This window comes from Trachypithecus francoisi, unplaced genomic scaffold, assembly GCF_009764315.1.
Source record: "Trachypithecus francoisi isolate TF-2019V2 unplaced genomic scaffold, Tfra_2.0 Lachesis_group0, whole genome shotgun sequence".
Classification (NCBI taxonomy): domain Eukaryota; kingdom Metazoa; phylum Chordata; class Mammalia; order Primates; family Cercopithecidae; genus Trachypithecus; species Trachypithecus francoisi.
In genome coordinates this window covers 76,985,304-76,998,912 of record NW_022681453.1, presented here as the reverse complement: position 1 = coordinate 76,998,912, position 13,609 = coordinate 76,985,304, and the positions used below count along the sequence as shown (strand labels likewise).

General features: G+C 40.1%; 1 protein-coding gene across 2 annotated transcripts in view; it reads left to right on the top strand.

Annotated features, from left to right (window-relative positions):
- TMPRSS7 (transmembrane serine protease 7) overlaps positions 1-12,226 on the top strand; it is a 41,524-nt gene extending 29,298 nt beyond the window's left edge. For both annotated transcript variants that reach the window (XM_033211331.1, XM_033211330.1), the window contains exons 12-16: positions 5,190-5,306; positions 6,221-6,392; positions 7,845-8,113; positions 9,713-9,849; positions 11,875-12,226. In XM_033211331.1, the coding sequence (XP_033067222.1) occupies positions 5,190-5,306; positions 6,221-6,392; positions 7,845-8,113; positions 9,713-9,849; positions 11,875-12,045 (866 nt within the window). In that variant the 3' untranslated portion in view covers positions 12,046-12,226. The remainder of the gene's footprint in view (positions 1-5,189; positions 5,307-6,220; positions 6,393-7,844; positions 8,114-9,712; positions 9,850-11,874) is intronic.
- The last annotated feature ends 1,383 nt before the right edge of the window (positions 12,227-13,609 follow it).

Here is a 13,609-nt window from a genome sequence, read left to right as displayed (position 1 = left end):
TTCAGAGAGAATGGTACTAGCTCCTCTTTGTGCCTCTGGTAGAATTTGACTGTGAATCCATCTGGTCCTGGATTTTTTTTGATTGGTAGGCTATTAATTATTGCCTCAATTTCAGAACCTGTTATTGGTCTATTCAGAGATTCAACTTCTTCTTGGTTTAGTCTTGGGAGGGTGTATGTGTCCAGGAATTTATCCATTGCTTCTAGATTTTCTAGCTTATTTACTTAGTGGTGTTTATAGTATTGTCTGATGGTAGTTTGTATTTCTGTGGGATCAGTGGTGATGTCCCCTTTATCATTTTTTATTGAGTCTATTTGATTCTTCTCTTTTCTTCTTTATTAGTCTTGCTAGCGGTCTATCAATTTTGTTGATTGTTTCAAAAAACCAGCTCCCAGATTCACTGATTTTTTTTGAAAGGTTTTTTGTGTCTCTATCTCTTTCAGTTCTGCTTTGATCTTAGTTATTTCTTGCCTTCTGCTAGCTTTTGAATGTGTTTGCTCTTGCTTCTCTAGTTCTTTTAATTGTGATGTTAGGGTGTCAATTTTAGATCTTTCCTGCTTTCTCTTGTGGGCATTTAGTGCAATAAATTTCCCTCTACACACTGCTTTAAACGTGTCCCAGAGATTCTGGTATGTTGTGTCTTTGTTCTCATTGGTTTCAAAAAACATCTTTATTTCTGCCTTCATTTCGTTATTTACCCAGTAGTCATTCCTGAGCAGGTTGTTCAGTTTCCATGAAGTTGTGTGGTTTTGAAGTAGTTTTTAAATTCTGAGTTCTAATTTGATTGCACTGTGGTCTGAGAGACAATTTGTTGTGATTTCTGTTCTTTTACATTTGCTTAGGAGTGCTTTACTTCCAATTATGTGGTCAATTTTAGAATAAGTGTGATGTGGTGCTGATAAGAATGTATATTCTGTTGATTTGGGGTGGAGAGTTCCATAGATGTCTGTGAGGTTAGCTTGGTGCAGAGCTGAGTTCAAGTCCTGCATATCCTTGTTAACCTTCTGTCTTGTTGATCTGTCTAATATTAACAGTGGGGTGTTAAAGTCTCCCATTATTATTGTGTGGGAATCTAAGTCTCTTTGTAGGTCTCTAAAGACTTGCTTTAAGAATCTGGGTGCTCCTGTATTGGGTATATATATATTTAGGATAGTTAGCTCTTCTTGTTGAATTGATTTCTTTACCATTATGTAATGGCCTTCTTTGTCTCTTTTGATCTTGTTGGTTTAGTATCTGATTTATCAGAGACTAGGATTGCAACCCCTGCTTTTTTTTTCCTTTCCATTTGCTTGGTAGATCTTCCTCCAACCTTTTATTTTGAGCCTATTTGTGTCTCTACACATGAGATGGGTCTCCTAAATATAGCACACTGATGGTCTTGACTCTTCTTTTTTATTATTATTATTATACCCTAAGTTCTAGGGTACATGTGCCCAACGTGCAGGTTTGTTACATATGTATACATGTGCCATGTTGGTGTGCTGCACCCGTTAACTCGTAATTCTTTTTTTTTTTTTTTTTTTTTTGAGACGGAGTCTTGCTCTGTCACCCAGGCTGGAGTGCAGTGGCCAGATCTCAGCTCACTGCAAGCTCCGCCTCCCGGGTTCATGCCATTCTCCTGCCTCAGCCTCCCGAGTAGCTGGGACTACAGGCGCCCGCCATCTTGCCCGGCTAGTTTTTTGTATTTTTTAGTAGAGACGGGGTTTCACCGTGTTAGCCAGGATGGTCTACGATCTCCTGACCTCGTGATCCGCCCATCTCGGCCTCCCAAAGTGCTGGGATTACAGGCTTGAGCCACCGCGCCTGGCCAACTCGTAATTCTTTATCCAATTTGCCAGTCTTTGTCTTTTAATTGGGGTTTTAGCCCATTTACATTTAAGGTTAATCTTGTTATGTGTGAATTTGATCCTGTCATTATGATGTTAGCTGGGTTTTCTTGCCCATTAATTGATGCAATTTCTTCATAGCATCCATGGTCTTTACAATTTGGCATATTTTTGCAGTGGCTGGTACCAGTTGTTCCTTCCCATGTTTACTGCTTCCTTCAGGAGCTCTTGTAAGGCAAGCCTAGTGGTGACAAAATCTCTCAGCATTTGCTTGTCTGTAAAGGATTTTATTTCTCCTTCACTTATGAAGCTTAGCTTGGCTGGATACGAAATTCTGGGTTGAAAATTCTTTTCTTTAAGAATGTTGAATATTGGCCTCCACTCTCTTCTGGCTTGTAGAGTTTCTGCTTGTAGGGTTTAGTGTGATGGGCTTCCCTTTGTGGGTAACCTGATCCTTCTCTCTGGTTGCCCTTAACATTTTTTCCTTCATTTCAACCTTGGTGAATCTGACAATTATGTGTCTTGGGGTTGCTTTTCTTGAGGAGCATCTTTGTGATGTTCTCTGTATTTCCTGAATTTGAATGTTGGCCTGCCTTGCTAGGTTGGGGAAGTTCTCATGGATAATATCCTGAAGAGTGTTCTCCAACTTGGTTCCATTCTCCCCATCACTTTCAGGTACACCAATCAAATGTAGATTTGGTCTTTTTACATAGTCCCAAATTTCTTGGAGGCTTTGTTCGTGTCTTTTTTCTCTAAACTTTTTTTCTCACTTTATTTCATTCATTCGATCTTCAATCACCAATACCCTTTCTTCCACTTGATTGAATCAGCTACTGAAGCTTGTGCATGTGTTGCGTAGTTCTCGTGCCATGGTTTTCAGCTCCATCAGGTCATTTAAGGTCTTCTCTACACTGTTTATTCTAATTAGTCATTCGTCTAATCTTTTTTCAAAGTTTTTAGCTTCCTTCCAATGGGTTTGAACATGCTTCTTTAGCTCAGTGAAGTTTGTTATTACTGACCTGCTGAAGCCTACTTTTGTCAACTTGTCAAAGTAATTCTCTGTCCAGCTTTGTTCCATTGCTGTTGAGGAGCTGTGATCCTTTGGAGGAGAAGGGGCACTCTGGTTTTTAGAATTTTCAGCTTTTCGGCTCTGGTTTCTCCCCATCTTTGTGGTTTTATCTACTTTGTGTCTTTGATGTTGGTGACTTACACATAGGGTTTTGGTGTAGATGTCCCTTTTGTTGATGTTGATGCTGTTCCTTTCTGTTTGTTAGTTTTCCTTCTAACAGTCAGGTCCCTCAGCTGCAGGTCTGTTGGAGTTTGCTGGAGGTCCACTCCAGACCCTGTTTGCCTGGGTATCACCAGCGGAGGCTGCAGAACAGCAAATATTACAGAGCAGCAAATAGTGCTGCCTGATTCTTCCTCTGGAAGCTTCATCCCAGAGGGTCACCCACCTATGTGAGGTGTCTGTCAGCCCCTATTGGGAGGTGTCTCCCAGTTAGGCTACACAGGGGTCAGGGACCCACTTGAGGAGGCAGTCTGTCCGTTCTTAGAGCTCAAATGCCATGCTGGGAACACCACTGCTCTCTTTAGAGCTGTCAGACACGAACGTTTAAGTCTTCAGAAGGCGTCTGCTGCCTTTTGTTCAGCTATGCCCTGCCCACAGAGGTGGAGTCTACAGGGGCAGGAGGCCTTGCTGAGCTGTGGTGGGCTCCGCCCAATTCGAGCTTCCCAGGCTGTTTTGTTTACTTACTCAAGCCTCAGCAATGGTGGATGCCCCTCCCCCATCCGGGCTGCTGCCTCTCAGTTGGATCTCAGGCTGCTGCCCTAGCAGTGAACAAGGCTCCGTGGGCGTGGGACCCGCCAAGCCAGGCATATGTGCCATATTTTCTTAATCCCATCTATCATTCATGGACATTGGGGTTGGTTCCAAGTCTTTGCTATTGTGAATAGTGCCGCAATAAACATACATGTGCATGTGTCTTTACAGTAGCATGATTTATAATCCTTTGGGTATATATCCAGTAATGGGATTGCTGGGTCAAATGGTATTTCTAGTTCTAGATCCCTGAGGAATAGCCATACCATCTTCCACGATGGTTGAACTGATTTACACTCCCACCAACAGTGTAAAAGCATTCCTATTTCTCCACATCCTCTCCAACATCTGTTGTTTCCTGACTTTTTCTCTTTTTTTGAGATAGAGTCTTGCTCTGTTGCCCAGGCTGGAGTGCAGTGGTGCGGTCTTGGCTCACTGCAACCAACCCCTCTGGGTTCAAGCAGTTCCCCTGCCTCAGCCTCCTGAGTAGCTGGGATTACAGGTGCACACCACCACACCCAGCTAATTTTTTTATAATTTTGGTAGAGATGGGGTTTCACCATGTTGACCACATTGGTCTCGAATTCCTGACCTCAGGAAATCTACCCCCTCGGCCTCCCAAAGTGCTGGGATTACAGGCGTAAGCCACCACCCTCAGCCTTTTCCTGACTTTTTAATGATCGCCATTCTAACTGGCGTGAGATGGTATCTCATTGCGGTTTTGATTTGCATTTTTCTGATGACCAGTGACGATGAGCATTTTTTCATGTGTCTGTTGGCTGCATAAATGTCTTCTTTTGAGAAGACATTTGTCTGTTCATATCTTTTGCCCACTTTTTGATGGAGAAGTTTTTTTCTTGTAAATTTGTTTGAGTTCTTTGTAGATTCTGGAGATTAGCCCTTTGTCAGATGGGTAGATTTCAAACATTTTCTCCCATTCCGTAGGTTACCTGTTCACTCTGATGACAGTTTCTTTTGTAATACTGGCAGATTCTTATTGCTTATTTGCTTTTAATGATACTCAGGACTGTAGGATACAGAGGACCTGATGTAGGGGAACTTGCCAAATACTGGAATGGAACACTTTCCACTCTCACCCTTGCAGAAACAAACCTCCAGGGTTGTGAACAAATGTGTTGTAATTCACAAGTCTGTCCATTTTGCCTCCTACTGATATAAAATAACTGAGCATGGCTGTGATTTTTGCTCAAAAGTTTTCTTGGAGAATAAGAGAAGGTAATAGCAAAGAGGCTACAGCCTGAAGCCACTGATATGTCACACTTCTTCACATCTCACCTGCTGTGGGAGAAAGAAGAGGTGGTTTGATTGATTCTCAACAAAGCCTGCCAGCCTTCAAATGGCTTTTCTTAAGTGAAGACACGCATCACTCTGAGGTTGCTTCACTTCTTTTTATCCCAGAGCAGTAAACACCAATCCTGTGATTAAATCATTTTTTATGGGGTTTGGAGTTATTCATTCAAATCTCATTCACTCAAATTTGTTTCTGGCTAAGGAAAGCTGTTTCTTCTTTTGTCCATTTTTAGGTATTCCATGCAACAACAGAACTTTTAAGTGTGGCAATGATACTTGCTTTAGGAAACAAAATGCAAAATGTGATGGGACAGTGGATTGTCCAGATGGAAGTGATGAAGAAGGCTGCAGTGAGTAGAAATTCATTCCTTTGGATTCCTGTATTCCATCTTCAGCTTACCTGTTTTTTATATTTTCATTCCCTTCTTGGTGTATTTCACTTGATCGAGGTTGCCATAGCCAAAATAAGAATAGTAACTATTGGCAAACTGAGTCTGAAATTGTTTCTCAGAAATAAAAACTCTGGAATGGATTCTGTCATCTTGATAACAGCATTAATGAATTAAATTTTTATAATGAGAACTTTCACTTTCTAATAACTTTAATCAAAGGGGAAGATCTTAAATAAAAAACCCTGTGAGAAAATAAATAGAAACTGGAACGCAGTGGATGACTTGTTAATAATGCCTTATGTTATGAACAATATCAAGTGCTGTTTCTTTCTTTAGGTTTGACCCAATAACTCATCTCCCACATGCTCCTATTAGTCATGTGGCCACTAATTGGCCATGTGGCAACATGTAAATTATACATCTTTACCAATACTAGTTACACTGGCAAACAATTGCTCTGATAACTAGTTTTCCCAGTAGGTTTCCATTTGTTCAGGTCTTATAAATATTTTCCCAAATACTTTCTGTCACATCAGCACAACTTCAAGGAAATTCTCAATTCATTTATATTCCTCTTTACCTGACAATCTAAGTCCATAGGCAGCTGTTTATGTCAGTTCAGCTGTTACAACAGGTCCCCCTCCTCCCCTCATGCATTGTGGTATAGAGACTGTGTCAGGGCATGCTTCAGGAAGGAGGGGGTGGTTTGTTCGTACTGGTTTTGGACAGACTCACATGTTCTCTGTCCTCTAGATAAGGAGATTTCAAATTGCTACCTAGTGAGTCAGTTCCCAGACAGCACTAAAACTAGCTTAATTTCTAGTTTTTCTTCCAAGTTTACCTTTAAATCACATGCCCTTTCTCTACTAAAGCCTGCAGCAGGAGTTCCTCCACCCTTCACCGCATCATCGGAGGCACAGACACCCTAGAGGGAGGTTGGCCGTGGCAGGTCAGCCTTCACTTTGTTGGATCTGCCTACTGTGGTGCCTCGGTCATCTCCAGGGAGTGGCTTCTTTCTGCAGCCCACTGTTTTCATGGAAACAGGTAGGATATCACTGTCTTTACTCTCAAGTGGCACTCTGTGGCCACAGACAACATATCTGCCCTCAAATGGTGGGAAGCAGATCCCCGTTGGGGACATTCAATCAATTCAATTGAGCTTTCATTTTTTGGATCCCACTTGTGTGACAAACATTTTTTAAAGGTATTATTGGTATAAAAAAAGAACACAAAGAAAACATCAAGAACGTATAGGCTTTTACTAAGGTTGAGAAAATAAGATAGGGCTTTTAATTCAGAGGGAGCAAACTTAAGAGAATGTGTGGAGAATGTGGAGAAAAATGGGCACTGGAGAGTGACTGGAGAATGGAGATCCCCATTTAATATAGGAGGGGGATCCTGGAGGGGCCCATTAGGATTGGCTTTGGAAGGGCTCTGTCTTTACCAATGGGATTATTATGGGATAGATGCTCTTCCAGCTAAGGGTAAGAGGACATCTTAGAAAATAACCTCACTTAAAATTTAAACTTACTATTAGAATCTACTAAATCTTAGGTGAAAAAAATCATTCACTTCTCATTCTGTATTTTTTTTTTTTAGTATTTAAATGAAATTATACAGTTTGGATATTTGTTTCTCCTGGAAATTATAGGATTTGTATTAATTATTAAGATAGCTTCACAACCGTTTGATTATTAGTCTCAATGCTGTGAAACTGCTCCAAATAATGTGCTAACCCTAATATTTCTTTAGGTGTCCATTGCCACTCATGAGACATCAGCGAAGCAGATTGTGACCAAAATTTTGGGGCTTCCTTACTTTTTTCACTCCCACCTTTTACCCCACTGTTATGCTGATGGAGATGGAAGCTTCACATGGAGATTACAAGTCCTTCTGTGACTCGTGCAAGGTCACGGAGGTCAAGATGGGGATTCTTGAAGGACTGATGGGAATGGCAGTTGGTGACCCTATGAATGGGCATTGTTGAGCAGTAACAGTGGTGATCATTAAGACTTCCGGTAGTTTGCCAGAAGGAATTTCACTAAATTCCTGCTTATAAGACTTTGATTTCTAATCTATCTTGGTATTCACATCATTTGAATTTGGTAGTAGGGTTCTCCATCAAATGCCATTGTCAGCATGAATAGGAAGAATGTGACAAATTAATTCTAGTTACCAACATTCTTGACCTATGTGTGGTTCATGAAATACCAGTGACAAGAAAATGTCCAGGCATTTTCTTAGGATATTGTTGAGTGAATTTTCTATAACTCGCCACTCCGAATACAGCTTACTTCATTTCTGACTTTATGAGGGAGACAAAGGAGGCTCACAGTTATGCTTTCTGCCATAGTCCCTGGACAGAGCCAGTGGCTATAATAAGGCCCTGGAAGTCAGGCCCTTCTTTTTCAGCCCTCAACCCTTTAGAGTGCTTGTTTGCAAACTATATGTGGTTCTTTAAGCTGCTAACTTTATGTTTCATTGCTGTTCTATCAGGCTGTCAGATCCCACACCATGGACCGCACACCTTGGGATGTATGTTCAGGGGAATGCCAAGTTTGTCTCCCCGGTGAGAAGAATTGTGGTCCACGAGTACTATAACAGTCAGACTTTCGATTATGATATTGCTTTGCTACAGCTCAGTATTGCTTGGCCTGAGACCCTGAAACAGCTCATTCAGCCAATATGCATTCCTCCCGCTGGCCAGAGAGTTCGCAGTGGAGAGAAGTGCTGGGTAACTGGCTGGGGGCGAAGACACGAAGCAGGTATGAATGTGTATGAATGAATGGTCATGCCCTTCCACTGCAAAGGATGATAAGGTGTCTATGTAGTGCTTTAGGGTTCATAGAGAGGGTTCGTGTATATCATCTCCTTTGAACCTCCTGACAACTTTGGAAGGTTGGATTGGAGAAGAGTATTGTTATTCCTTTTTAATGATGCTCTCCACCTGCTTTAAAAGAAGCAGGGCTCACCTCATAAAGAGGGAGAGGACTGTGTATGAGCAAGGCAGGATTTTTTAACTAGATAGTCATGGGCCCTTTTCAAACTTTGAAGGGTATGCTATGTTATTCACTAGAGAAGGAGCAATTCCTCCCTTTTCATGCAAAGAAATGATTCATTTATAAAGGAGAGAAGGACACACATGCACATCCCACTATGTCAACTCATAGGCAACAGTCTGGAAGACTATGTGGTATGTCCTGTGCCTGTATAATTGGCTAAGGGATGAGAGTGAGGGCTGAACTTCAGACTGTCCTTAGTTTTCAGACCAAAAATTCAGGCCTGGAGGTTATACCAGCCTGGATTCGGTCCACCCAGAGGAGATACCTTTTTGCAATTCCTCTGACAGGAGAGGACATCTTTTCAATATGCATAAAGATCAAGCTGTATAGTAGGGAAGTCCCTACGTCTACCCTGCCAAGGTTTTTCATGGTCCAGGATTCAAGGTGGGACTCCGAAGATGTAGTGAGGGGAAGAATCCAATGCTTTGTGAATGTATCCCCAAACCCTAGTGCTAATATTTTCCCTTGGTCTTTCAATCACCTCACATTCTTCTGTCGTCCTTTTCAAGGGTTTAGGACATATACAGCATCTGTAATTCCTGAACCTTACCCTGCAGCCTCATTCTGACACTCTAAAGTGTGGGCTGTTTCTCAAAGGCAGCTTCTCACTGCTTTCATTTAGTTATTGAAGTAGTAATACCACCAGCTTGGGCCCACCAAGTCTCAGGGTCCCAAGGAGGGAAGGCAGCTGACTGTGTGAACACTTGTAACTTTGATAGGTTACTGTGCTCAGTGCTTTGATTACATTATCATATATCACAGGAGGAAAGCATCTGCCCAACCAACTTATCATGAGATGTTTTCTTTATAAGCCTGAGTATGTGTGTGTGTGCTTATTTTTCTGAATCATCTTAGCCAGGTAGGTTCAAAAGGAAGTGAAAGGGCTATATGCAAACTATTAGGTTTTTATGGTTCGTCAGAGACTCCCATACATCAATTATGCTGCTCCATTTAAAGAGCTCTCTTGAATAGTAGATATTAGTAACAACTGTTGCTGACTCATCATTCTACTGAAAACAGGAGGGAAATGGTGAGGAATATGGCACAGTTGTTCAAGTAATTGAGTCAGACCTTGGGTCTGAATCTTGTGTTACTTGCTAGCTGTGTGTCACTGGGCAAGCCCTTTAATCTCCTAACCCTCCATTTCTTCATCAGCAAAATGAGGATAATAGTAGAATCTACCTTAAAGAATTGCTGCTATGAGGGTAAAAGGAGATAATGTGTGTTAACTTTTCAAATGAAGCCCTGAATACATGTAGCCATTACCACTAACACCATTTCTACTTCCAATGTGTTTTGCAGATAATAAAGGCTCCCTTGTTCTGCAGCAAGCAGAGGTAGAGCTCATTGATCAAACCCTGTGTGTTTCCACCTACGGGATCATCACTTCTCGGATGCTCTGTGCAGGCGTAATGTCAGGCAAGAGAGATGCCTGCAAAGTAAGTCACTGACCCTTTCCCTTGCCTAACATGTTGTGCTTTCCATAAATGCTTTCTCACTTAATCTACATAACACTGGGAAATAACCAGGGCAGGTATTTCCCTTAACTCACCTGAGCTGCCCAGATATTATTTATCATCCAATTGCCTAAGATCATGGAGATATATTGAAATAATTGATTCTGTAGAACTCAGTTTTCTATAATGTGCTCCATATATTTTCCTTCAATATTTAGAGGATGAGGTCAGCATTCATCAATCTGCCATAATTTTCTTATAACCAATTTATTTCCTATTTCCTTAGCAGCTGTCATTTAATTTCTAAAATTTGCAGGATTTTATGTACTCATCCTTTTGAAGCATATACTGGGGGAAAAAGGAGAGGAATGGAGAGGTGACAAAGAGTACTCATTTGTAGTTCGCTGGGTAGGCCCCTGGCAGTGGTAAAGTTGGAGGTCACCGTTGGGGTGACATTTCTCGGAGCCTGAGATTCCAATCTATGCAGTTACCTACATGATCACCAAAGAGTAAACAGATGATTTAGGGCAAGCTTGTCCAACCCATGGCCCACAGGCCATATGCAGCCCAGGACAGCTTTGAATACAGCCCAACACAAATTCATAAACTTTCTGAAAACATAATAAGATTTTGTTTTGCAATTTTTTTTAGCTTATTAGTTAGCATTAGTGTTCGTATATTTTATGTGTGGCCCAAGACAATTCTTCTTCTTCCAATGTGGCTCAGGGAAACCAAAAGACTGGCCACTCCTGATTTAGAGGGTGAGTAGGACAGTGGGAGCTGTTCTTTCATCTTTCCACAATCTTAGCGATGATGCCACAAAACTCATCCTATAATAATGACTTCTATCTTCTGAGCTCCTATTTTGTGGCAAGCACCGTGCTAGGTTCTTTACATACATTTATTCTAATCATTCTTTTTCCTCATTTTATAGAAGAGGAAACTGGGCACAGAGAGGGTAAGTAAATTGCCCAAGGTCATACCTCTAGTAAGTGTAAATGTCTGAGCTGGGATTTGAACCCTTGCCTCTCTAATGCTAAGGGTACTCTATTTTGGGTGCTTCCCATAGCTAGTCAGTTACTCGGCCCTGTTCCACATAGCCACGAGTGTTTACTTAAACTTAGTAGAGCTGATGTGTTGACAATTAAAATAACGACCCCAGTTTCGCTACTAGTTGGAATTTTGCTAATCAGATATAAGATCATGATTTGGATACATGGGCAAATTTGTTGCCTCTGAGTAAGTTGCAAGATTATCTACCCTCTAAAATAGGAAAATAAAACCTAGATATTATAATTTGAAGGATTAATACTGTGGAAATGATGTTTATACTTTGAATTGTTTAAGCCTTTGCTTAGAGGAATTGAGATATCAGAAAGGACTCTCAAGTGAGAGTGATTTGTTTTTGATAATTGTGGACCAGTAGTTGTTAGGGTTTTTTACTGGACCTGGCTAACTAAACAGGGTCTCTTCTTCTCCATGGGGTTATGAGCTAATCACTGAAGTTGCATGGCCCAGAGATAGAAGTCAACCTTCCAAGATAACCATGCCTCATAAGGTTGTTGTGAGGATTAAATGTCTTTAAACAATTCTTATCACATGGCTAGCACTAAATAAATGTTAGCCCTTACTACTACTACTACAACAACTACTACTACTACTATTACCAACACCACCACCACCACGATCACCACTAGTATTATTGAGGTTTATTATTTGTTTAGGGCTATGTGAGAGTTGTTTTCTCCAGTAAGAATCTTCTAATGTTATTCTTAGCCTAAAGAATCATGTTTTGTCTAATGAATGCAGCTGTTTGATTATAGGAAGAACAATTATAAAATGATAGAAGTTTCACATTACTTTTTGACACTTCCCAAATTACACAGTGATTAGCCAAGCAAAAACATGTCATAAGAGAACTCTTGAACACAGTTCATTAGATACAATAAAGATGAAACTGATGATCAGGGGACCAATTTACTTTATACTTATTGTTTTTTTGTGTAGGGAGATTCGGGTGGACCTTTATCTTGTCGAAGAAAAAGTGATGGAAAATGGATTTTGACTGGCATTGTTAGCTGGGGACATGGCTGTGGACGACCAAACTTTCCTGGTGTTTACACAAGAGTGTCAAACTTTGTTCCCTGGATTCATAAATATGTCCCTTCTCTTTTGTAATTGTACCAGTTGTATTTTTACTGTGATTTATGTTAAAAAATAGTTTAAAATGATGCAATAATTGCCTGGGTGTGGTGGCTCACGCCTGTAATCCCAGCACTTTGGGAGACCAAGGCGGGCAGATCACGACGTCAGGAGATCGAGACCATCCTGGCTAACATGGTGAAACCCTGTCACTACTAAAAAAAAAAAAAAAAAAAAAAAAAAAATTAGCCGGGCATGGTGGCAGGTGCCTGTAGTCCCAGCTACTCAGGAGGCTGAGGCAGGAGAATGGCGTGAGCCCAGGAGGTGGAGCTTGCAGTGAGCCGAGATTGGCCACTGCACTCCAGCCTGGTTGACAGAGTGAGACTCCATCTCAGTAAATAAATAAATAAATAAATAAATAAATAAATAAAATGATGCAATAATTATTAATAAAATCAGTCCCTTACATTTTCTTTAAACTGGAAATGTCAGATTGCATACATTTAATAATAAAATTAGTCCCTTACTTTTTTTCAACTGAAAATGTCAAATTGCATACATTTAATACTGATTGAAAGACAGATTAATACGTGTTCCATAAAAAGTTTTCCGAAGGGAATAACTAAATTCATTCTTAAGTACAAAAGGTTATTGATTCAGAGATGGAAGAAACCTAAAGTAATGTTATGAATCAAGCCTCTAAAATAAAATAAAAAAATAAGGGAGATGTTCAGGGATCCTTATTTTATGTCCCTATTCATGTTCAGATATTTATAAAAATTAGAGCAAATTTGACTTATTAAAATAAGAAATTCCAGTAAAAACCATACCTGACCATCAGCATTTTCAAGAAACTAAATGTACAAAATATCTTCCTTGCAAATGCAAATAAAGCAAAACTCGGTTATTGACAGAATAAGTACCAATATTGTTGCTTTATAAACCAATTTTATCTAACCATATCATAGTGGACCATCTTCGCCATGGCACATGGTAATGTTGTGTACAGAGAAACCAACCAACCAACCAACAAAACTGACAGCAACCATTACTAAATGGCAGAATAAAGCATCATGGTAATTAAATTGAAAGCATGTATATGAGATTCAAAGAAATTGTTGTAATGCTGGTCAGCAAAAAAAAGGCAAAGAAATTTTTGAATGATTGTTGTGAAAGTGGAATTTTTCAGAAAAATTATCATCTGACTTTTGGTTATTTCCTAAAACCCCAGTGGATGAGACTTTCTTTTACTTTCAGACTCTTATAATACCTTACATAGTTGTAAATCTATAGCACACTCTCAATGTATCTTAGTTCTTGATTTATTTTATCTTGATTTAGAGGGTTTCATACTTGATCTCCGAATATTCTTTTCATCAACAGAAGCCAGAATTGATAGTACCACCAAATGAGTGAAAACAACAGAAAAAAGAGTGATATTATTTGTTTTCCTGTTATAAAGTCAAAGCAGTAATAACAATACTATTATCAGGTAGGGTCTATTAATAGAATAATGCACAGAACCTTAGGAAATCTTAATGTAACAGCAAAAGGAGAGAGAGCAAAAGTTGTCATCCCCCAGGCCAGATAACTTTTTCAG